This window comes from Eumetopias jubatus, unplaced genomic scaffold (genome assembly GCF_037043125.1).
Source record: "Eumetopias jubatus isolate StellerSeaLion01/CBP00866 unplaced genomic scaffold, mEumJub1_p1.0 scaffold_2, whole genome shotgun sequence".
NCBI lineage: Eukaryota > Metazoa > Chordata > Mammalia > Carnivora > Otariidae > Eumetopias > Eumetopias jubatus.
This window is the reverse complement of record NW_028274808.1, coordinates 4,246,566-4,271,906: the sequence shown is the minus strand read 5'-3', so window position 1 is coordinate 4,271,906 and position 25,341 is coordinate 4,246,566. Positions and strand designations below refer to the sequence as shown.

Genomic DNA, 25,341 nt, shown 5'->3' with positions numbered 1-25,341 from the left:
AAACAGGAAAGAAAATAAAGCATTAAAATATTCTATTGGAGAAATAGTTGAGGCACCATTGCAGTTGATTTTAAATATCCCTCCACACACAAATATACACACACAAATACACACACACACAAATATATACACACACATATACGCACACAAATATATACACACACATATACACACACAAATACACACACACACAAATATACACATACAAATATACACACACAAATATTTTTACCATGCTCTGTACTAAAGGCAGTTTTCTGTGTTTTTTTATCCAGTGAGTGGCATAAAGTACTTTTTGTTTTATGTGCTTAATTCTGAATTCTCCAAGATTTCAATTAGATTATCTAAACAGCATTTTGTAACATTTTGTGTGAAATGTTGCATTAAGAAATCATAATACATCCTGCATGTATTTAGCCTGACATAATTAACTGTCATACATTTTTTAAATATCCTATGGGTGTCAAGATGTCTATCAGAGAAAACACAATGGTGATTGCAGGTTTAGGATAAATATATATATATATATTTTTTCTTCTTTGCCAATTTCTTTTATCTTATTCTCTTTATTTCCATTTTCTATTCTTTGTCTTCCTCATATCATCTCCTATTTACAGCAAAGTTGCCATAAAATTGTACCGCTTGTCCGCTCCCATAATGGGCCCGCCAATCCTCTGGGATTAGTGAGTGTGGTCCTCACTCTTCAGCCCCTTGCAGTCTGGTCCTCCATGTTCTGCTCAAGCCATCACCTGAAGTCCTAGGAAAATCTACATACTTCCTGTCTAAGCTTTGAGGCTCATTTCATCAAAAATGAGATGTAGAGGGGACAGTGGAGGTTCTTCACTTCCCCACTGTCATGTTACATGGGAAAGGGATGCATCCCTGAGACAGAAGGTCATGTGACCAGGACTTAGGGTAGGCATGAGCACCGCTCCATCAGCTGTTGAGATATTAAAATATCCCCAAGGCGGTTAATATATATCCACTTGGTGGAGTCCCTGCAGGGACCATGTCACCCCAGCTTCATAGGCACTTTCTACAGGTCATCAGACTTTCCAACAGGCAAACAATGAGAGGGATAGAGGCAAAGAGAGAGGCTCCAGAGCCAGGCTGCTGAGTCTCTGCTGACACCCATTGTTGCTGGCTGGTGCCGGCCTGTGCGTGCTCTTGTTGGGCAGGTGCACTGTCACCCCTGGCTGGGGAAGGTTGCCTGTGCGTGCTCTCGTCGGGCAGGTGCACTGTCACCCCTGGCTGGGGAAGGTTGCCTGTGCCTGCTCTCGTCGGGCAGGTGCACTGTCACCCCTGTCTGGGGAAGGTTGCCAATGTACTTTCCCAGAAGAAACCAGCGTGCTTCTTTCTATTCACTCTCATTCTATATTTCTGTTGTGTTATATGTATAAACACACCTGTTTGAATGTCTTTTAAATCATAAACAGTGCTTCAGTGCTTAGGATATCATTTCAAAAATCCAGTATGATTTAAGTTTTTCCTCCCTCTATCACTTTGGAAGGGGGCCTGTTCACCGAGTTGAATTACAAAGCATTTATGCAATCTCGACTGTTGTAGTTAAAGTAATGCCTTTCATTTCATCAGCCAGTCATAGCACTGGATTTGATAACCTTTAAATCTACTCATTTATGATATTTTATCTTTTTTATATGAGTGCTATAACGATTTTGCATTATATTGGGGTGACTTTTGCAGCATGTGATACAATTAGAGAAATAAAATCAATGCATTAAATAGAGTTACACTATGTGTATTAATGATCATACATGTATATATGATATGTTCACATATGAAAAATTATCTTACCAGCGAGGTGTCAGTATATGTAAGTGGATACTATGTTTGCATTCTCAGTTGTTTTATTAGTAGCCAGTGTAAATATATGTCCCCCTTGATCTTGTGCAGTCACAGAAGTTGCTAAAGGCAAACTCCCCCAACTTGGTGACAGGCTGACTTCATACATCACTCCTATTGCAGCACCAACACCCATAAATGTTAAATATGCTCTTAGGGTAGAAATTATCTGATGGGAAAAAGGAAGGAGGGGAGGAAAGAAAGAAGGGTACCCATAGACGGTTGTACAGAAGTGTTTTACAAACACTTATTTATCCTCTGTTACAGTTTCCTATGTACACAGCATTTTGTAATAGAGGCTATAAATTCAATAACATGTATATTTTACCCTATGGAAAACCTTGCAAGATCTGTTTCTCCTCAAACCAACATTTTAATGTTAATTTATATCTTAAATGCATTTTGTCATCCCTGACCTTTTACTTGCCGCTTTCCAAGTTATTCCACTTTTCTCATGCAACTATTTCCTACTCAGAAGGTTTTTATGAATTGGTGTGTCTGTGTTATCATATTAGTCAAGAACTTATCTGAAATTCAGAACCAAATACACATTCCAAACTCTATAGAAAAATAAAAAATAAGGTGATGACTACTTTTAAGAGCGCTGTATTTTCAAAGCCAGGTACCAATGAATTAATAAAAGATTGCTACATACTTTTAAATCTCAAGATGTTTCTGAATTATCTCGATCTTGTAAGAGGCAGAGAAATCTTTGAAAATTGTTAAGCTGTCTGTGAATGTCAGGTGTATGGCAATACACAGTCCAGATATTAGAAAAGCCACAATGTTTTCTCTCCTATACTGAGAATTCAGTTAATAATGCAGTGTAATTATTTCGAATTTTGTAAGTTTTTCCATAGAACTAAATTAATAAATCAGAAGAAGCCTCTGTCAGAGTATCAATTTTGAGTTCAGAAAATACTAGTCACTGATCAAGAGGGATACTCTGTAGATGCACTTGTGTATGAGGCTGTCTGGAAACCTGATTGCCTTTTGTTTCTGCTCCTGCCAGCTGAGGGAGCCTGCGGAGGGACCCTGCGGGGAACTAGCAGCACCATCTCCAGCCCCCACTTCCCCTCGGAGTATGGGAACAATGCCGACTGCACCTGGACCATCCTGGCCGAGCCGGGGGATACCATCGCCTTGGTCTTCACTGACTTTCAACTAGAGGAAGGGTACGATTTCTTAGAGATCAGTGGAACAGAAGCACCATCCATATGGTAAGTTCTGGGGAAGAAATGTGTTTACCCCAGATCCAACAATAGGCTTTTTAAGATGGCTTTCTTTGGACATTCATTGGCAAAAGTAAGTGTTCTTTTCTTGCTTTGCTATTTTGACCACTAACAAGGTCATTTATATTGTGACTGATTTCAAAGTGTCCAAGATGTTTTTGCGCTGGTCTTTGGAGCTGGAGAAGTTATCAGCACATGGGCATGGGCACTTAACATGCACTTGTTCTGGACTTTTGTAAAGCAACTCAGAGATGGGTAACTAAGCTAGCTAAGTTAGTTTTCAGATTTGTTCTGGAGCTGATTCAATGTAAGCAGATATTTTTAGACTGTGTCCATTTGAAAATGTTATGTTACCAATCATGTATCTACTCTGCTGCAGATACACAGGATGTAGCATATTAATTCTCCTTCCTGAAGATGCTGTACCTGTGAGGGTCAGAGGCAAACCATAAATACTGACCCAACATAGATAAAAAATGAGTCGACTGAGGATCGCTTCTCTGGTGTGTGTGCTGGTGGAGACCGAAGAAGAGTGGGTCTAATCAGTTACAGTGGATTTAGGTCTATCTCTTGGTCACAAGAGCAGCATTAATTGTGTCTGAAGTGCAGTTGAAGAGGGAGAATTCAAAGAATCGTTGTCTGAGGATTTTATGTCTCAGATTAAGTTATTTGTTGTGAATTGAACTGGCTTTGTTTTAATTATTTCACTTCTTAGTATTTTAAAAACCCTACCAGTTCTCTGCTTCAGATCTTGAATGGTAAGCTAACTTGAATATACGTGTATTTAAATTAGGGTGTAATTTAGAGGAGATGTTGGCCATATGTGCATTGATAGAGGAGAATATGAGATGAGTGATTGTGAATATTTCAGTGGGTTTAAGTTTGCATTTCAGGATAAAGGATAAAAAATATCAACTCTGAAACATGTTATAAAATTAGACCACCTATTTTTACCAATTATTGAAATGGAAATTTACTTTCTAAGGCTTAAGACACAAAGCAGAGGTTCATATTAATGGGTAAAATACTTACTTTAGTTATGCTGTGATTATGTTAGATGTTACCTCAATTAAGAGAAAAATAAATCTTTTGCAAAGATCTTTGCTTTACATTTGATTCATCTGAAACAATACTCTTAGACTGAGCAAGTTTACCTGTTTGTTTATTTTGTGCTATGCAATTTTAAACACTCAAGAATTTGTTGATAGTATCTGACTCATTTTGTGTAACATCAGAGTAAATGGAAACAAGTTGTGAACCTAAACCTGGATGTCCTGAGTTCTCCTCCAAGTTCTGCCAAGTTCTGCCTTGTGACCTTGAACAAATCACATAATGGTTTATATAACTTAGGGGAGCTACTAAATCAACTTTTAAGTTCATTCATTAAATATGAGTTGAGTGCATATTCTCTGTTAATCACTATAAGAGATTCAGGGATGTAACATTCTAGTTTTAAAATTACATTGTTTTGGTTTTCAGAAATCCATCACAACATAAAATATATGGTGACTGATTCTCAGAAACTATATGATCAATGGAAGAGGTCTTATTTATGAGAGATTCTAGAGATTGTGGGCATGGACCAACCACATTGCTGCTGAGATGTGAGGCTAGGAAAGAGAGGAAAAAAGTGAGGCATCTTTGACAATGATTTTAGAATTCACAGTCAGGACAGCTTTTGCCAAACAGATTTTGTTTATATAAGAGAGGAAACGTGGAGGTGCAGATGTCCGTGTCAAGGTCTGAGATAAAAATAGGGCATGCGAAATCAGAAGGAGATACAACTCTCCAAAAGGGCTTCTGGCCCCTATGAACACATTGTGGCTTACCCCTGAAAGGCAAAAGCTCGTTCATTTTATTTGTTTCCATAAAAATGGCAGTAGGAACTGAAGGATGTTGTATGACTCGTCACTCATTTCTTCTTTGCTTATCCCTATTGATTTCTCTCACACCCTCTTCTCCTCTCTGCCTAATCTCTATCTGTGTGTTCCCCTGGTACTTGTCCCCAGCTACTTCAATATCAGACCCAGAAAAGTGTGTGTGGATGGGGTCACAGGTGAGCTAAAATTGAATTCTGTTTGAAATGTCAAGTGAATCTACTGACTCCTGTGGAGCCTGAGAACAACAATTCCTAATCATTGCCAGATTGAGCATTGCATGGCGGCCGGGAGATCAGTCCATTCTCTTGGTGTCTGGATTAAGGCTAGAAAACATTTTCCAGCTGTCTGAAATATATCTAGGTATTTGCCAGGGCACCAAGATTGATGATCTGTGAACAAATTGGGAAAAAAAAAAAATGGCAGAGTTTGGGAAAGTTCTTGGTGGGAACTTTGACCCTGTCTGTGTTTCTTCCAGTCTGATAAATGGGGTGGCCCACTGGCTCAACATGCTTTTTCTCTCAGTGGTTATTATTAGATAGTTGTGTTCATAACTCTATTCATATGATGACTTGGCTTGGCACAAGAGCCCTGGGGGGTACTTGTTAGCATTATCTAGCTTTTATTGATGAAGAAGCTGAGAGCAAAGTTCAAAGAGCACATGGCAGAGCTAGAACTCAAGCTCAAGCCCTCTGACTCCAAATTACATTTCCTTTTCACTCCACTGCAATCCCCGCAATAGGACAGTGCAGGTCTGGACTTAATGCTCTGTTGCAAAATCACCTTTTCTCTATTTCAGGAATGTAGGTTGTATCCTAAAGCCTTGAACAGGTTACTACACCACGGACAAGAACCAACTGAGAAGCAATTTCACACTCATGCTGCATCAATAGAGAGTCAGGGCAGACAGAGCGTTTGGGGGTGACATTTGGCATTTATCACAATTATAAAAGAACTATCTTGACATGGCCGTGGGAGCACTCTTAAATGGAGCTCTCATCTTTCGATTACTTCTCAGTGGAGGCTACAGAGGAGTACATGGTTTTCCCAAATCACTATTGAAACATACACGAGCACATTTAGAGTACAAAAGAGTCACTTGAAGTACCCTTCTAAGATTTATACAAATGCATAATATGGCTTATCTTAAAAAATGACTATTATTTTACTATAATTTTGGGCTGTCAGTCTCTGAAATGTTTAATGGTTCAGATTGGCATATTTAAAAGATTTGTTATCCCTCCAGTTGAAGGAAGATCCTAAGGACAGTGTAGGTGTGTGTGCCCCCCTCGAGCGCAAGGTCACGAAGCAGACAGTCAGTGCGGAAGGCTGAATGTGCAGTACACCAACACACATAATTTTCCAATCATCTGTTTTTAAAAGACGTAAAATACCAGCAAGGGCACTCTCAGAAGAAGCTACTTGGAAAATTGTTAAGAACAATAATAGGATTAGCCTTATTTTCTTTGAATTTGGAGTGAAATTACCAACTCAGCTATGTTTTATGTAAGGGTTGCCATGACTACCGTGGAGCAGTCTAAATGTGGTGAGTGATGTAATGTGCCCAAATTATCCATATATTAAATGTGGAGGGGCATGAGATTTAAACCTAATTCACTATACACACATACACACACACACACACACACACACACACACACACACACACAAACACACACACGCACATATGTATATATGTAAGATAGGGCTGATTTATTTATTTATTTATTATTATTTTATTTTTTACTAGTTGGATTCTAATTTTATACAGGCTGGCTTCCTATCAATATCCTACTTTAACAGAGAGCTGCCATTTCTAATTCTCTTTGCAACATGGTCTAGTAATTATGATTTTTTTTTTTTTGCAATTAAAAACGTGGTTAGCACTGAAGCTTGCCAAGTATTCTTTCTTTCTGAAGTGATTTGATGGTGTAGCATATAGCTCCTAACTCTGGAAACATCAAGAAGAAAGAAAATTGATATTATTTCAGAGTTAACCTATAGTGGTTTCTAAATTAAGACGTGGTGGTTAAAGGGACTAGGAACAGACAGTCTCGACAGGAGACAACTAATAGAGTATTTACTATCTTTCAAGTATGCACTCGTATAATGAGAAGAATTTATTCATCCCCATGTGTGACAGGTAGCCTGCGTAGAGTAGAGGAGGAAAGGAAAGAAAGAATAGTAAACCCATTTAAGAAGCTTCCCAAAACATGGTGAAATGCATCTGTTCCTCCAAAATCTTCAATGACTGAGCCTCAGGCCATCAGATTAAAACCCACAAGCCTTAGCGTGCCATTCAAGGCTTGACATAGCACTCACAGCCTGCCCTCTGTCCTGCCACGCCCCACCCCTGCACCCTGCATTCTGCCTCTCTGAACACATCCCTGTTTCACGTTAGCACATATTTGCATCCCGGCACACGTGCTCAGGTACACGCCTCTGCACGGAAATCCCACACCAACCAATTGAATCCACATTCAATTAACCTAATGCTTAGAGCACCTTATGGATGGCCTGCCACTTAAAGGATTCCTACTAGTAGAACAGTCTGTGCGATCTCCTCCCCTGGAAGATGTCCTTGGTGATCAATGCAAGGATGCTCTGGGCTGCTTTGAATTAGACCCGCCTCGTTTTATCAATAGAACATCTGTTACTTTATGATTCTTTTAAGGTTTAAGTTCAATTATTCACTAACCAGTATATCTCTACCCCTTTGTCTATCTGATTTGTGCAAGACTACTCTTGAGGGGACCAAAAAAATATTTTTGTAACTGCACTTTATTTGGTTCCCATTAATGAAGCATAATCTCACTATTAAATCAATCTAATCAGTGACTTGCTGAAGCCAAAACAAAACTTCAAAGAAATTGGAGAAGCTGAGTGAATTTCAAAGAACCCTTGAAGGGTCAATTAACACCTAAAATGTTTATCCAACTTGTCACTTAATTGAGAAGAGACTTGGTGCATATTTAATTTCTAATGAGGAAGGATTACGGAGTCATACACAGAGTGACAGATTCCCTGGAAGGATTCTTCCACTCCCCTGCCCAAGGTAGAAGAAAAGGAAGAAACTTTCCCCTCTCTCCTTATTTTATTTTTTAACTGTTCATTTTGAAATCATTTTACAGTGAATTTGCAAAGCTAGCTCAGAGAGTCGCTGTATACCTGAACCCAGCATCCTCTGAGGCGAACATCTTACACAACCATAGTATAACTATGGAAACCAAGAAATTCATACTGGTGCAAGGTGTAACTAATGCACAGAACTGATTTGAGTTTTTCCGGCCATCCTACTCGTGTTCTTGTTCTGTTCCTGGAGTCGGTCCAGGGAACTACCTGGCATTTAGGTATGCCTTTTTTGCGTCCTCCAACATATGGCTGTTTTCAGTTTTTCTTTGTTTCCATGACTTTGACCTCCTTCATGTCAACAATTCCCTCTGGTCACATTATTTTGAAAAGGCAGTGGCATCATTCAGGAATATGGAGACTACATAGCAATGCCCCATTACCACCAGTTGAAATAACTGGGTTTCTTTCTTTCATGTTTTCCATTTTAAAGTTAAAATCAGTAACCCTGTTCCACAAAGATTTTGTAATATATGCATTTCTGCATTCTTATGGAAGCAAGCATAAGATAAATAAAAAACATAATGCATATGTATGTATACATATGTGAATGTGTATATTGTGTTTGTGTATACACACACACACACATATATATACATATAAAATATGAATTTCTTCTTTTCTTGATTCTCCAAATATTGGCCAGAAGTCTAAGGACATAATTAACATGATATCATTTTAGTCTTATTTATAAACCTTTTTTAAAATTTATTATTTTTATTAACATATAATTTATTATTTGTTTCAGGGGTACAGGTCTGTGATTCATCAGTCTTACACAATTCACAGCGCTCACCATAGCACATACCCTCCCCAATGTCCATCACCCAGCCACCCCATCCCTCCCACCCCCCACCACTCCAGCAACCCTCAGTTTGTCTAAACCTTTTTTAATAAAAATATATTTATAAAAATGTATTCGAGTAATGTATTTTTATAAACAGTACACTAATGATAATATTCATTGATTATTTGCTATGTACCAGGCAAGTGCAAACAAAAGCCACTACTTAGAAATACTACCATCTCCGTTTTAGAGATGAGAAAAACCAAACCCAGCAGAGTTCAGTATCTTCCTGTACAGCTATTGGGGGGCAAAGTGGGGATTTAAATAGAAAGAGTCCCAAGCCATATTTCCTCCTTTATTTACATATGTCAAGGTGGTACTTCTTTACTGACTTTAAATCAGAAAAATAAAAGCAGTATGCTTATACTCCAATACCAGCGCATCCCCGTGGACCACAGAGAAGAGAGAAGCTACTCCAAGACCAGAATCAGCCCTGTTACTTTGTGCTGTCGTCACCATGAAATAAGCCTCTGAAGTTTCCTTTTTTGCCTGTGTTATTAACTGTATAGTTAAGTAATAAATCCTAATGTACTTGCCTGTTATATATACTTTGGGGTATAAATATTATTTTGGATATTATTAAGGCTTCTAACATGGGGCATAAAATGACAGGTCTGAAGTTATTCTAAAGTTATGGCCTAACAGTGTAAATATTAAGGCTTCTCTATAAACTTTGACTCCTTTAAATTGCAGGTAGGTGAGGAAAGTAATGGCCAGCTCAGATCATCCCAAGCCTGTGTGACTGCTACCCCAAAACTCAAAAGGGTAATAAAGGAAAATTTATTTGATAACAGCTAATTGTACAAAATGGAGAATTTCTAACTTCATCTATGATATTATTTTGCCTGTATCATCCAAACGACATTTATCTTTCCTGAGATTGGGGAACTTCCCTCCACAATGCCTATGGTGAAATCCGTTTCCACTCCATTCCTTCTGTCGGCATTCAGCTGTCCTGGGACGCTTTATTAGCAAAAGGAGTCGTTGGAAACAGTGTTGCTGGCCTACAGACTGAGCAAAACAGGCGGGCTGTGTTTGCAAAGGTTCTAGTCAGTGTGATTTTTGAAGGCACTGATCCCTTCCCACTTTCCTGAGATGCACAGTCTGCAGCAAATGCCCAAGGGTCTTGGATGCTAGAATCCACCTGGAGGAGAAAAGCAGGAGGCGCTCTCTGATGGAGCCACAGAAACCTTCTGCCTTATTTTCAGTCTTCCAGCTGTGTGCCCCAGATTCAGTAACAGGCAAATGCACTGGAGGTGAGGGACTCCCAAGCCATGCATTCTCCTCCCCTGTGTAACAGATGCATCATGCGCTGTCATTCGCTGCCCAGAATTAAGTCTGGCTTGGCTATTTCTTCACCCATCCAAAATATCATCCTCATAGTGTGTCTTTGGTAACTTTCAGTTTGGCTGACATCAAGATCCAGATTTTCAGAAGCAGAATTGGGTAAAAAATTACCCATTTTAATTAATATTTTGAGTATAGAAAATTTATATAGTTTATTTAATGGTGGTAGTCATGGACAAAAGGCAGCATTCTCTCCTAGGACTCCCTGCACAATGACCAGACTAAGGGATAACAAAAAAGAGAAAAATAAAACATTTCTGCTCCCTGAAGCTGGAAGCCATTGGGAAAATGGATCATGGGCCCCGGGAGAGTCCCAGAATGATGTTTCTATGTCACAATCAGGGCGCATACCAAATTGCAGAACCTGTGACTTTGTCATAATATGGCTCTCATCATGGGAAATCCCAACCTCTTGACCTCGTTTTTTTTTTTAAATACACTTCCTATTAATTATTTATGTCGAAGGCAATGGGAAAACTTTTCCCCTTTAGAGATTTGCATTCATTTTGCAAAATACAATATACATGTTTTTTGTAGTCACAGGTCTGTCTTTTTGTATGTGGTCTTTTGTCTAGGAAACCAAAGCAGCCGAATTAAATTAACATTTTTAAATAAATTTGCCTTTTCAAAGCACACTGCCTTTCTTAGGGGCCATTGTGCCCATTCTGTTTCGCTTATTCTCCAATAATCCTTGCAGACTTTCATTTACTAGCCCAACTCGGTCAATTTGTACCTCATGGTGTTCCAATTATAAATTTTGATATCTCCATTTAAAGTTTCTCTCAAAACCCTGAATATCTAATTTTTCTCTTCTTAAAATAGAGTCTGTATAATTTCATGGAGGACTGGTTAGGAGAATAAGGTAATTTTGTGCAATCCAATACTTCTCCAACAAATGTGACCTTTTATTGCTTAGGATTCATCCTACCGGTACATGCCACGCAAGCCTGATAAGCCCTTTCAATGATCAGTTGCTGGAAATCTTAACATTTCCCATCTTTTGACTTTAATAAATAAAAGCACCCAAGTTATTCTGATTTGAAACCCTTTAGGGAATTATAGTATCAATTCTCTTGTTTTCAAAGACTTTACTTATTTATTTGACAGACAGAGACACAGCAAGAGATGGAACACAAGCAGGGGGAGTGGGAGAGGGAGAAGCAGGCTTCCCGCGGAGCAGGGAGCCTAATGTGGGGCTTGATCCCAGGACCCTGGGCTCATGACCTGAGCTGAAGGCAGACGCCCAACGACTGAGCCACCCAGGTGCCCCATATCATATCAATTCTTAATAAAGATATATATCTTGAAGGTTTTGATTTTCATGCATTGTAAATTGTAGCGTAGCTGGAACATGAGGAATCTAATGCAATCATTTTATTGTGTGCAAAGGAAAGCTGCATCCTAAAATATCAAGTGCCTGACCTAAGTGCATAATTGGTTGGTTAGGAGAGAAGCTAGGTCTTCTGTCTGCTCTCAGAGCTGGTTCTGCCTTACTGTGAAGCTGGGGCCATGGCGGGGGGGGGGTGCAATGTGCTCTATATTTCCTCTTTTTCCTTCTATAAGCAGGCAGGACAAAAAGTCACTAAGGTAAGACTGTGGATTCAGATCTCAGTGTAAATTAGATTCGGGCTCCAGTCTTGATTTCACAACTTTGTGAGCTTGATGACCTAGAGTAGATTTGCTCTCTGTAAGTCCCAGATCCCTGTCTGTAAGATGGAAATTCTCACGAGAGGCCCTCTCAGAGCCTTGTTAAATGGAGCAAATGAGGGAATGTTTGTAAAGCCCTCAGCACAGTGCCTACAACAGGCAGGGATTTTTGTAACTTGCATGTTTATTTCTCTAAGAAACAGTCCCGTCATCAAAAGTTCTGATTTCTACCTTAGAACACAGCAACAATCTTTTGAAGTGAAAATCTTGTTGTTGTTTTTTAAAACACAGTTTAGTTTCTAACTTGTTCTTCACTTAAAAGACTATTTTCATTAAATAAGTTTCAAATGTTTTAAATTAGAAAATCACTCTTTCCTCGGTGATGAACTTTTAAAACCTGTGTCTTGTCTTTGCTACAAACCTCTCAATGTGATAATAAAAGCCACAGTAATAATATTGCTTTCAAAAAAATGTTAGAACTAAAATGTTGACCTCTGTTTGATTTGAGCAATGTATTTGACCATAGCAAATCATTTTTAATATTTAAGGATATTAGTATATACACCATTCAATTTCTTGGAAATCCAACTGCTGTATGTGTCCAGATCAGATATTGTTAATGGTATACAATTTAGTAAAAAACAAAATGTGGGAACCATAGAATTTATACTAAAGTGCAGATGAATCTATTTAGCAAATACTGTTTAAATACATAGCGTGTGCCAGAGATTGTGATAGGTGCTAGTCTAGTGCTTCTCAAATTTCAATGTGTGCAGAAATCTCCTGGAATCTTCTTAAAATGTAGATTGTGATTCAGTAGATTTGGGGTAGGTGAGATTCTTAATTTGTATCAAGCTCCCTGGTGATATAGATGCTAACATTCTGTGGACCAGAGTGTGTAGATGATGCACAGTTGACAATAAGAGAGGTAGAGTCATAACTTATGAAATTTCAACTGTGGAATATATTTTGTTGTACAGTACATCCTCAGAACTCACTCATCACGGAAATTCTGTACCTTTGACCAACTTCTCCCTATTCCCCCCAACCCCCAGAAACTACCATTCTATCTCTGCCTTTAGGAGTCCAACTTTTGTTTTGTTTTGTTTAGATTTCACATATAAATGAGACCATACAGTATTTGTCTTTCTCTGCCTGACATATTAATTAGCATGATGCCCTCAGGGGCCATCTCTATTGGTGTAAATGGCAGGATTTCCTTCTTTATTAAGGCTGGGTAATACTCCATTGTACACATAAACCACACTTTTTTTTTTTTAATCCACTCCTCTGTTGATACACACTTAGCTTGTCTTGGCTGTTGTGAATATGGTGCAGTGAATGTGGGGGGTGGGTGTCTATCTCCTCTGGATAATGGTTTCTTAGATTTCTGCTTTTGATATCTTACTGGCTGTTGTGACTTAGAGATCAGGTAGAGGACATTGCATTCACCAAATATATTTAACCATGAAGCCTTTCTTTTTGGAGGGATGTAGGTTACCATGTAGGAATGCGGGTCTGAATTAGGCTGTGCCTCTTGATGTGGTGCAGACACTGGCCTGACCTTAGCTCTGTAGGCATTTACCTTTCATTTTGCACTTAAGCTGAGAGTGACTCGATTCAGCATACCATTTCCCTTCACTATGGCTTCAGTCCATTTCCTCTGTCTAGAAAGGCTTCTCTTCTGTGCTGCCAGGAAAGCCCTAGTAATCCTTAACAGCGGAGTTCTTCTCATCAAAAGGGAGCTGGACTTGGATGAAGAGAGGTGATTGGTTAACCATTGTGCCTTTTCCCTTGGAGTTGGGTGATTTGGGCTAGTTATTCAGACTCCCAGTTTTTGTTTCCTGACTGTAAAATGAGGTTAATGATACTCATCTTGCTGGGTGAAGGTTAAAATACAGGTCAGGATCTATCACCATACCTAGTACAGAGGTGCCTGATAAACTGTATCCATTAGTGATCATCATGCTGTGTATGAAAAATGACAAATCAGCAATAGAGGTAATGAGATGTTCTCAGAGCTTGAGGAGAGAGAAACAATTCCCTAGTGAGGTCATCAAAGAATATGTCACAGAAAAATCGGTATTGACATTAACCCTGAGAGTAGAAAGGGTCTGGATAGAAAATGTGTGTGGGTATTTTAAGCATGGGATTTATAACATAAAAAGTACAGATGTGGGGAAGTACAAGAAATATTCAGGTGATATGAAAGAAAGCAACCCATTGCTTTTGATGGAACAAAACCAAATACCTTCATTTTTGATGGCAAGCTCTATTTTTTGGTCAATAAAATATTCTTTGTGTTCCTAAAATGTTCTGGTAGAAGGAAAATAGTGCTTCCGGAAAATGAAGATGATTTTGGTATGTTGAATGGATTGGAAAAGAAGAAAGGAAAGATAATAAACAGTCACAAATGCCTGTGACTAGGACACATAGACTGTATCAGACTGTGTGGTTACAGAATCAGAAAGACAGAGAAAAGCGGTGGTGCTCCTGGGAGTCAGTAAAGTCAGATGCTGGACTTTGAAATGGGTGTGCAGAGCTATTTCAACTTTCAGCTTACACTAGGAACTTGTTAACAGCCCAGATGTCCAGGACTCATGGCTGTGAAGTTTGGGGATGTCTGGGTGTGTCCAAGAATGTCCATTTTAATCAGCACTCTGGAAGGGTTTGAGGGAACAGAACTTTTTAGAACATGTGAGTGACACATGAAGGAAGTTTGATGCTCATAGCTGAAGCGGGGGCAGTTATGAAAGACTTGGCCACCCTTCCTCTCCTCGCCCCTCATCCTCCTGCCAACATAGAGCACTTCCTGGTTTAAAATGGAAATGTTCTTGGAAGATCTTCTAAGGCAGTAGGTCCCAAATCAGCTGAGGGACTCTGCTCATTTCAGCTTATAGCTCCCAGCAGTGTGATCCTAGATTTCAGTGTGGCCTCTTCATATAAGGAAGTAGGAGAAGAATCAGAACCTCAAGAAACAGCCAGGGTGAAAGTCTGCATTAACCTGGAGTAAGAATATAACAAGAGAAACTTTTAGGCTAGAGTTAGTAAAAAGAAAAAAAATCATCCAGTTAATGCAGAGGGATTTGAAATGTTCAAAGCAGGAAAGCATGAAAAATTGGAAAAGAAAAACTATTTAGTTGCCAGACAGACCCAGGGAAAACTCTCAGCATTCAAAAAGTGTTTGTGGTAAGAATGCTAATATCTACCTTGTGCAGCTTTTATGAGTGTATAGATTAGTTTTGTGAAGAACTTTGTTGGGGAGAATAATTTTTCTCTACCCTTCTGGCTGGTCTTAAAAATAAATTGACATGAGACAGATTAATAGGAGAAACTCAAATTTAATTACATATGTATGATGAATCCACATAAATATAAGAGATTCCAAAAACCCACATAATGAGATATAGATTTCATTCTGGACTCAGGGTAAGGGTTAAGCGTCTGGCGGTCCTTCAAAGGGAAAAATGCAATTCACAGGAGGCATGGAAAGAGTTCATGTTTGTTAAACAGATGTTTGCTGGGCCACACAGAAACAGAGGGACACAGAGAAGATTTAGGCGCACCTGGGTGGCTCAGTTGGTTAAGCATCTGCCTTCAGCTCAGTCATAATATCAGGGTCCTGGCCTGGGATTGAGCCCCATGTCGGGCTCCCTGCTCGGTGGGTTGCCTGCTTCTCCCTCCCAACCCCCCCTGCTGTCTCATGCTCTCTCTCAAATAAATAAATAAAATCTTTAAAAAAAATAATCATCCTAAAATAATCCACATGCCAAAGACATGCATTTTGGGATGGCAAATTTTGTTCTCCTACAGCTTCTGGAAGTTGGCCACTACTCAACACAAGGAAACTGTTAATATTCAAAAGAAGAGCAAGCAAGTAAGTAGAAGTATGTGCACATTTTCTTCAACTGTTGACATATTGCTAATGGACAGTGTTTAAGCAGTGATTCCATTCAAAAGTGTGTGTGAGTACATGTGTGTGTTTGTTAGACCCAACAAGAAGGTAGTTATGCATTTATTTGCTTTCTAGTAAAAAAAGAAAAGGGATATGTAATCCTAATGAATGGAAACAGATATGCCTGCTTAAAAAAAACATTTATTCTCAACAAATGTGCCTTGTTGATGATGGGGGAATATCTTAAAGCATAAAATGGGACTTTATAACACATCAGTGCTTCTTTGGTACCTTCTAATTTGCCACCAGCTGTGAGAAGGGATAAGGAAGGCTCCATTGCATCCATCACACCACGTCCCAAAGTTTGGAGCAGCACAGGATCAATGGTGTAATTTCTCATACAGGTCACACCTGAGTACCATAAAAGCTGCAATGTTTTGAAAGCTGAGAACATGGATATAGTCCTAAAAAACTGGTCAGAAGAACCCTGTGGGGTCAGTTACTATTTCTGTATCTGGATATTCCACATCTCCCCCAACATCACCAAATTCTAATTTGTGTTGTTATCAGCATTCTCTGAATTAAACTACAAGCTGAGAGAAAGAGAGAGAGAATATAATTTTCTAAACAGTCAGGCTTTCTCTTCCTTTCAGGCTCCGTCCCTGCTTCCCTTTCTCCCTTGCCCGTCCAGTCCTTCCATTCCGTCCATTCTCTGTCACATGCACACAGGTATGTTTTATACTTGAGCGTGTGTACTACCCCACTGAGTCCTGAACCAAGAAAATGCTGTGATTTTTGAGAAAAGATGAACAGTTTGTTCAAATCAAACTCTAGCTGTATCTTTTCTCATGTTAACTGAAAAATCAAAATATTGGCTATTTTTTTTTTACTTAATGTACCTAGTTGAAAATCAAAATATCATACTTATAAGTGCTGGGATTCAAAGTGACCTGGTCATTGTTTAATACCGTATTCCATTATAGAAAACTATATTTAAGTATCTCTTTATCTAGCCGTATCATCTTATCATCAAAGGTAGTACCTGCTCTGAAATCGGACCTTCTACATTGGAAAACAACTTAACCGTAGTCTACATTTTCTCTTTGACAGGAGATCAGAATTTGGCTCAGTGCACTGGGTGCATGTGTGAAATTTTAGTGAGAACATCAATCTGGCATTTGAAGTTAAGCTTGCCCCTGATGTGGGGGTAGTGTTTTACTGTGTGGATCACGTTTTGAAAGAATGCTAGTAGGGCGCCTGGGTGGCTCAGTTGGTTAAGCGACTGCCTTCGGCTCAGGTCACGATCCTGGAGTCCGGGGATCGAGTCCCGCATCGGGCTCCCCGCTCAGCGAGGGGTCTGCTTCTCCCTCTGACCCTCCCCTCTCTCATGGGCTCTCTCTCTCTCTCTCTCATTCTCGCTCTCTCAAATAAATAAATAAAATCTTTAAAAAAAAGAAAAAAGAAAGAATGCTAGTAGCCTAACTCTGGACTTGGCCCTGGGAGAGCTGTAATGATGGTAGTTACTAGTATTGTTGCCTCTGATCTTCCAGCGTCTTTGCCTTCCTCTCCCTCTGTTCTGCTATCATCAGCTTCCCCGTCACTCAGTTCCCGCTGGGCATGCATTACCTTCTCTCTGTCTTCGGAACTTCAGAGACACCCCAGTGTTACATCCTGGGCTCTGACCTCCCTGGAGAGCACCTTGCTGTCCTCAATATAGCCCTTTTAAAAAGCAGTACTCCTTAACGACATGTGCACTTCTCAATGGACATATCAGATCTAAATGATGTACAAATAATTTTGGTGAATCAGTACTCCGCTCATTAGAGCGTGTTTAATAATAGCAATAGTAATAAAAAGAGTGAAGATCTGTGCATTGATTCTGTGTACCAAGCACTGTTGTAAGGCCTTCCCATATCTTAGCACATTAATTCTACCCACTATTCTTGATGCGTGTAAAGTTACGATCCCTATTTTGCAGATGAGGGAACTAAGAAATGGAGAGATTAGATAAATCGCAACACATCAACCAGCCCATAAAAGCAGATCCAGGATTGAAATCTGAGCATTTGGACTTCAACACAAATCGTGGTTAACTTTCACTACCTTTATATTCAAGGAAGCCTGGCAGATAAAACCAAAGTATTCTTCTAGTGAGTGCACAGCAACTCGCTGACCCACTGAAGAGCGAGACTTGGACAGCTCCTGCACTTTCTGTCTTTGCCAAGTGCACATGTGCGGGCTCAGAGGTTCTTTGCTGCATGTCTGCTGAGTGTATGACTTCGTGAATGCACAAACAGTCTCTATTTAGGGGACTCTTCAAATCAAAGACATTATAGCATTGAACCCCTGAAAGGCGGTTTGAGGGGGGCATTGCTAGTCTAATTTATCAAATTCAAAATGTAAAATTTTTGTCATCTGTTGTGGAAAGTCGTTTTGAAAGATTTAGGTAAAGAAGGTTGTGTTTTCTCCACTGGGCACACTTTGTGGATTATATATTCTTGGAGTCCCTGTACATAGGGCATAGTGTTCACGGGTTCCCGTCTGATGGTCTCTTGACATTTCAGCGAATTGTGTCACACAAATAGCGGGTGATGGGGGTTAAGAATCCACATGGGCTTGTATGACAGTGGCACAGTGAGAGTTTGCACACAGCAGTTTGACGGTAAGGGCCCTGGGTGTGGGTAGTTGTGTGGACCCGGGTGAGGGGCCGGATGTGATCTTTTATTGGAAACCCTGGGGGGGAATGTCAGAGACACTTTGGAGCAGTTGTGGGAGTTTCAGCTTGAAAAGACTACCAACACATGAAAACTTGAGAGGATTGTGGAGAAGCCGGCTAGGGGCCAGCACAGCTGTGGGAGGTCGGCTGTGAGGCCGTGGGGTCACTAGCCCGTGGCCTCAGTCTTTGTGAGAAGCCTTCCTGCACTGGACGGGACTGGGAGCTTGCCAGGCCATCACGCCTTGTCACACAGTCCTTGGGGGAAAAATCTAGGGAGAGTAGAAGCTACCAAATTATCCAAATTTGGAAAAAAATAAGCAGAAACCAGTGAATTTTTCTTTGGGGGGGGGGAAAGACTGGACAAAGTTAGCATTAACTGAGCAGAAGGAAGGTATCCTGGGGAGTGACTAACAAAGGGAATGAGCTGATGGAGGATACTGTTGCAATCAGAGTATTGGACAGAAAAGCCATAGGAGAACCTACAATACCAAATGGCAAAGCCACACCCAAGCAGAGAGAAGCAGGGCCAATAGATGGAAAGTTGGGCCACAGATGCTTTAGCCGCAGTCTAAGATGCTAGAGTTTCTCTGACCAGAAAATGGGAGACTGTGTTATGCTGCTGGGAATGCATCACATATAAAACCCGACATAAATCTAAAGTTCAGGAACACGGTGCAGCCCTCTTCCCAGTGAACATCGGTTAGGACCTAACATAGCATTAAAGTATGCTCGTGTGCACAGAGTACTCACTGTTCCCCCCTAATATTTCTGTTCCCACATATGCCAACACTTGATAATATGAACTCCTACAGTCCTTAGGTTGACGTTAAATCATGTTAGAAAATGCTTTATGAACTGGAGAGCACTATAGAATGATGAAACCAATTTTATATTTAAGAAAATGTAGAAAGGAGATAATGGAGAAAAGTAACCAGTTGGGAATGGAAGATGTGATTTTGATGAGCCTGTGGGTGAAAAGCAGTTGAGGTATTCCTATGATAACACACAGTATAAAATACCTGGGAAGCATTCTCCCCCATTTTGCTGTTTTGACTCTGGCTGAGGATATAGGTACATTCTTAGAGGCAAATGGTCTTTTCAGAGTGTGCCTTTGTGTTTGCTAGGTTTACGTGAGCATGCCAGTAATACAGCCCTTAACATTTAGTTAGTTTTCTACAGGGTCTTGGTCTGCTCAGGCGGCTATGACAAAGTACCAAAAACAGGGAGGCTTACAAACAACAGAAATTTATTTCTCACACTCTTCTGGAGCCTGGAAGTCCAAGATCAGTGTGCGGGGCCAATTAGGTTCCTGCTAGGTCCCTCCTCCTGGCTTGCAGAGGACTCTCTTTTCTCCCTGTGTCCAAGCTGGGGGGGAAGGGTGGTGAGAAGCTTCATCTCTCCTACTTAGAAAGACACTAATCCCATGAGGATGGCCCCACCCTCATGATCTCTGTCACCTTCCAAAAGCTCCACCACCTAATAGCATCACTTTGAGCATTAAGGCTTCCACATGTGAATTGGGGAGCACATATTCAGTCCATAAGACACACCCTACCCTGTGATTTAAATACAAATTGGGTAACCGCCTTTCCTACTCTTCCATTAGCCTTTACCCCGCAGTGCTGATGCCTCCTTAAAATTGTATCAATATTTCCATTGCATCTTGTAGTAGCAGCCAAAATAAAATAATACATGTCTGGCACCTCTGATGTGATATACAGACCCATTAGAAAACATCTCCGTCTGCTCCCAGGGAAGAAGATGTCTGAAAGTTGCTGGCCGAAAACATCTTATAAATTGTTGAGATTTTGCCGTGCGTGTGTCTGAGCGTGTGTTAAAAGCTGGCCAGAGTTCTGAAATTTCAGGAGGGACAAAGTCACCGTATTGAAATGGGTTAAGTCGAACAATCCACTGTGTTGTTCAGAGATTGCTGTGCACATCTGGAAGAGACTTCTTGGGGCCCAGGTGTTACACACTATTTTTTTTCCCCTTCTCATCTCCTAATCATCATAAAGAGCAAGCTTCCAGGAGCCAGTTTAAAAACAGTGGAACCTGTGGCTAGCAATCGGATGCATATTATGACATTAATTCCCTATCTACTCGCCGCTCCCATATTGTGTTCCTTTCATTAAAGCTAATGACAGCTCTGAGAAGGTACTGAGAGCAGACCAGACCTCAGTAAATAATGGATGCCTCCAAAACGAGGAGCTGTTTTCCCCTAAAAGCATTAGCACTGCAATGCACTCATGTAATATACTTGGGATACATCTTTTACACCGATATCAGAGTGTTCAATTAGTGATAATTAGAGACCAGCTGGGCAAGAGTAATTTCAGTACCACAGCAAAGAGGGTGAGTGTTGTGGATGACTTTTCATTCAAATTACTTCCCCAAAAATATGACTAAATCTATTCATTAGTCCCTAGGAGGATCTCTATTTTTCAAACCCTTTGCCAAATTCGCATGTGTGTTGAAATATTTAAATTTACAGGCACATTCATGGGTTTCTTGCAATAATGCCTTTATTGGTAGGTAGGTCCCAAGAGTGTGGATAGAAAGAATATGAAGTGAATAAATCTATGCATGATGAATATTTTATAAATGAGAGGTAAAAATTATATGTGCTTAGAAAACAAAGACTGGAGTAAAGAGAGAAATGAGTAAACAGTCGGCATCCTGGGGAATGTGAGTTTATGGGGTGCGGAAGCTCTCCCTGCCCAACAGTTCCTTCACCAGAGAGGACGCTTTCCTTGATGGCAGAGCTGGCTACTCATGTCGCTTTCCCCCTGAGCTTCTCTGTAAACGGTTCTTTGATGATGGAACTGGTTGGCATAAAAATTCAAATTTACAGCTGCCTAGTTTAGCATTTGTTCTGGTACCCCCCGTATCTTTGGGGGAGCTATAATATAAGATGAGCAAGTAGGATTCAGATGTCCACATGAGCTCTTTGCCGTCACGGGAGCGCAGTGTATGCAGAGATCTGTAACCATTATTTTTTATTAAATATATTCATAACCTGTGTTTACAGATTCTTTCTAGTGACTTGTTTGACTAAAACACATGCAGAATAATATAATGAAATATAAAGTGTAAGCCAGGAGGAGCGAATTAGTTAACTATAAATGGAGATTATTAGAATGGCAGAGACAAAAATTAATATTTAATTTTTAATTTCCAGGCATCTATAGCAAAAAAAAAAAAGTTGGCAGTTTACCACACTCTCATTAGCAGAAAAGAGAAGTTTCCCAATTTCTCTGAAGAGTGGCAAAGCTTTTATTAGTTTGTTTGTTGTTTGTTTTTTTTTAGTGCTATTTGAAAATGAAATTTAACCTGGGACGAGATGCCTAGGTCCCAGAGGAATAAATTATTTAATGTTCTGAACAGGAGAGTGTGGAATTCAATATCAAATTACCTATGAGTTTCTCTCAAAGTAATTTTAAGTCAAGTCGAAGTCATCCAAAACACTTCAGAGAGGACACACACACACACACACACACACACACACACACACCTTTATATGTTCCCTTCCTCAACAAGATTTATTTTGCATATTCTATTTTAGATTGCTGTGCTTGGTCCAGCAGGATATCCAGAGAGAAATGAGACAAAATTTGTCTTCAGGGAAACCGTAGTCTGGTTGGATCTCCTTGTGGGAATCACTTACTATGGTCGGTAGAATGTGAAATGTGATAACGTATCCTAAGAAAGGTAGTGACTATTAACTGATTGTAATCCCAGGTGAATTTAGACGACATTGCAGTTTGAGAGAGTGGGTTCATTTTAATCATCAAAATTTGATTTGAGGATTTTGTAAGGTAGAAATTAGGATGAAAAGAATGAAATAAAATGAAATAAATGAAATAAAAATCCAGGGGGGTAAATAATGGAGGGAAAAAGGATTGTAACCCTCCCTAAACCTGCTTCCTGTAAGCATGCACAGACACTCACACTCTAACCCTTAGACATGTACTGGGACTGAATCACTTATGATTAGACTGGGACATGTGTAAAATACGGCCAACTGATACTGTAATCACCCTGCTATTAACTAAAATAGCAAGAAATGTGAATGGCCTCACTCTAATAACTTTGCAGAGCATTCGTCTGTATTAAAGAGTTCTGTTTCAATCCAGTTGTGGCAGGAACTACTCATATAGAGAATCAAGAAGCTTTCATTGTATGGATAGTCGTGATACCAATAGTTATCAGTTGCTCTCCTCCCCCTTGGGAAATAAATCTTGTGATGAAGATGATCTCCTGTTTAAACAATCTGGAGATTAAAATGTGCTTCTTTTTTCTGTGTCCTTGGAAGGATATAGTTTTAAAAGTATTTGCCCTGGTCTCTTGTAGGGCCACATTCCATTTTTCAGGAGCTTTATTATTTGCTATAAAATCAACACAAAGTGTATAAACTGTGTAATTGAGGCCAAACAATCAATTAATGAAGCTTTAATATTATATAACTGGAAACAAAATCCATATACTTGGCAATTATTCTTTCCTACTAATATCTGGGCAAAGCATAAAGCTAGATTCTAAAAGTATTTTTTAACAATAGTGTAAAAGTTGAAAGTTTTCTTGTCATGGTGAAAAGAATAAAGGCTTTTGAAGTCAGACAAATCCCAATTCAACCACTTAGGCAAGGTATTTAATGTAGCTGAAATTAATTTTATTTCCCTTTCTCTCTCAGGAGATCATCTACTTAGACCAAGTTCATTTATTAATGAATTCCATTTTAATTTTACCTACTTTTCCTAGGCTGAGCTCAATGTCCTTGCCTTCATGGACTTTACAATCTATAAACATATAAAAGAGCAAATACCTACCAATTATGTTAGAAGCCATGAATGAAGCAGGGTGAGAAAAGAGAGAGTAGTGATCTGTCCAGACAGTTTCCAGGTAGTGGGGAGAACAGGAAGTTCGGAGGGAGACAAAGGGAGCAGGGAAAGCTCAAAGGGGACCCATTCAGATGAGGCCCATCAATCCTTGAAAGCCATTAGTCCATTCCAGATAGACAAGAGCTGAAGGGTTCACTGGTCTTCCAAGAAATGTAAAAGGGGTTCCTCAAGATGAGCAGATGCTAATTAATAGCAGGAAAAGAGATGAAAGTGTAAAACTCACTGGAAAGGTCAAATATACCTCAGTGAAGCTGAGGATAAAAAGGAAAAGCACTGAATCTACAAAGCTCACCTGCATGTCTGCCTCTACGCTGGAAATGAAAGTAAATGGTTAAATTGTGATGATCAGAGATAAATACCTCAGTTGTTACCTGGGTAGTCCAGAGTGTCCATTCTCAGCACAGTGGTTCACCTGGGTTGCAGTGAAACATGTCAGCATGCATCACTTCACTGAGTGCCCCTCAACCTCACCTTCCGTGGCTATAAAATGGAGACATAATGGAGCCCACCTGAACTGGGCACGGATTGGCCGGGAAGCCTAACCTGCACTCCCAGCAATTTCTGGGGTCTGAGCTCTCCCTATGTTTGAGGGTTCACAAGAATGGGACTCTGACATTGAACATGCAGTCCCACCACATTGAATGGCCCAAGGCTTTGACTCGACCAAAATACGCTCATGTAAATTATGAGAAATAAAATCCACAAAGATACTATTGAGCAAGTGCCCAAGGGTTTAAATATACAACACAAAATAGAATGTAAATCCTTAAGTATATGTCTGTCCATAGTATATATTGTATATATGTGTTACAAATATAAACTTCTATAAATATATATATACTTAAATTATATATTAACTTATACATTATACACTTAAGTTTATATACATTTATGTTTATATGACTTCAGAATATATAATAGATATAATATTATAATAACTTCACTTGTTAACACATTTCAAAAAAACAGATGAAAACAAAAGTTAGGTAAAATATCTGCCTTATTAGATATTTTGTATAAAACTACTGAAGGCTCAAAAAACATAAATTATAACATCCTCTATTTTAGGAGTTAATTTTTTCTATTTCGAAAGTAATTTCACAAGATCCAATAATGGTGTATACCATCTTGCCCCAAATCTTAGTCCTCAAAATTATCTTAGGAAATTAGTCCAAAACATTAAAAAACAACTTATGGTTGAAAATATTGTCATAATAATAATGATAAAAATATGCAATGCAAACATGTAAGCTATAGAGAATCTAGGGGCTCAGTTGGTGTCTGCCTTCGACTTGGGTCATGATCCCAAGGTCCTGGGATGGAGTCCTGCATCTGGCTCCCTGCTCAGTGGGGAGTCTGCTTCTCCCTCTGCCACTGCCCCTCCTCCCCCTGCTCGCTCATGCTCCCTCACGTGCATGCTCTCTAATAAATCAATAAAATCTTAAAAAAAAAAGAAAATCTACCTGCATGTAGGTTAGAGATTTGGATGTCTTAGAACCAGTGCCTATAGCCACGTTGATGCCTTCATTACCCTTCCTCTGCCAGAAAAAGTTTTTCCTGAGCCTCTGAAGTGGGTTGCTAACAGAGGTGCCTCCCACATGTCAGTTCCACAGTTCGAGTCCTAGTGGACCCTGGGAAAGTGAGTGTGGTTCAGTGGAGAATGTCACAAAGGCCACTCATGGGGCAGGCAAACTTGAGCAAGGTTCCTGAGCCTTTGGAGTTCACTTTTACCATCTGTTAAACAACACTAATAATAGGGATCGTGTCATAGCATTCTTGTGGAGATTAAATAAGCTGATAGAAAATCTTGGGACAGTAGATGCTCAAGGAAGTCTTGGCCATGTTGAACGGAGCTGGTCAGGAGGGTAGTAAAAAGACACTGTAACGATG

General features: G+C 39.7%; 1 protein-coding gene across 1 annotated transcript in view; it reads left to right on the top strand.

The window, feature by feature from the left end:
- The window catches only part of CSMD1 (CUB and Sushi multiple domains 1), a 1,681,733-nt gene that overhangs the window by 656,338 nt on the left and 1,000,054 nt on the right, over window positions 1-25,341 (top strand). The window contains exon 8 of the mRNA XM_088021297.1: window positions 2,876-3,083. Coding sequence (XP_087877423.1) covers window positions 2,876-3,083 — 208 coding nt within the window. The remainder of the gene's footprint in view (window positions 1-2,875; window positions 3,084-25,341) is intronic.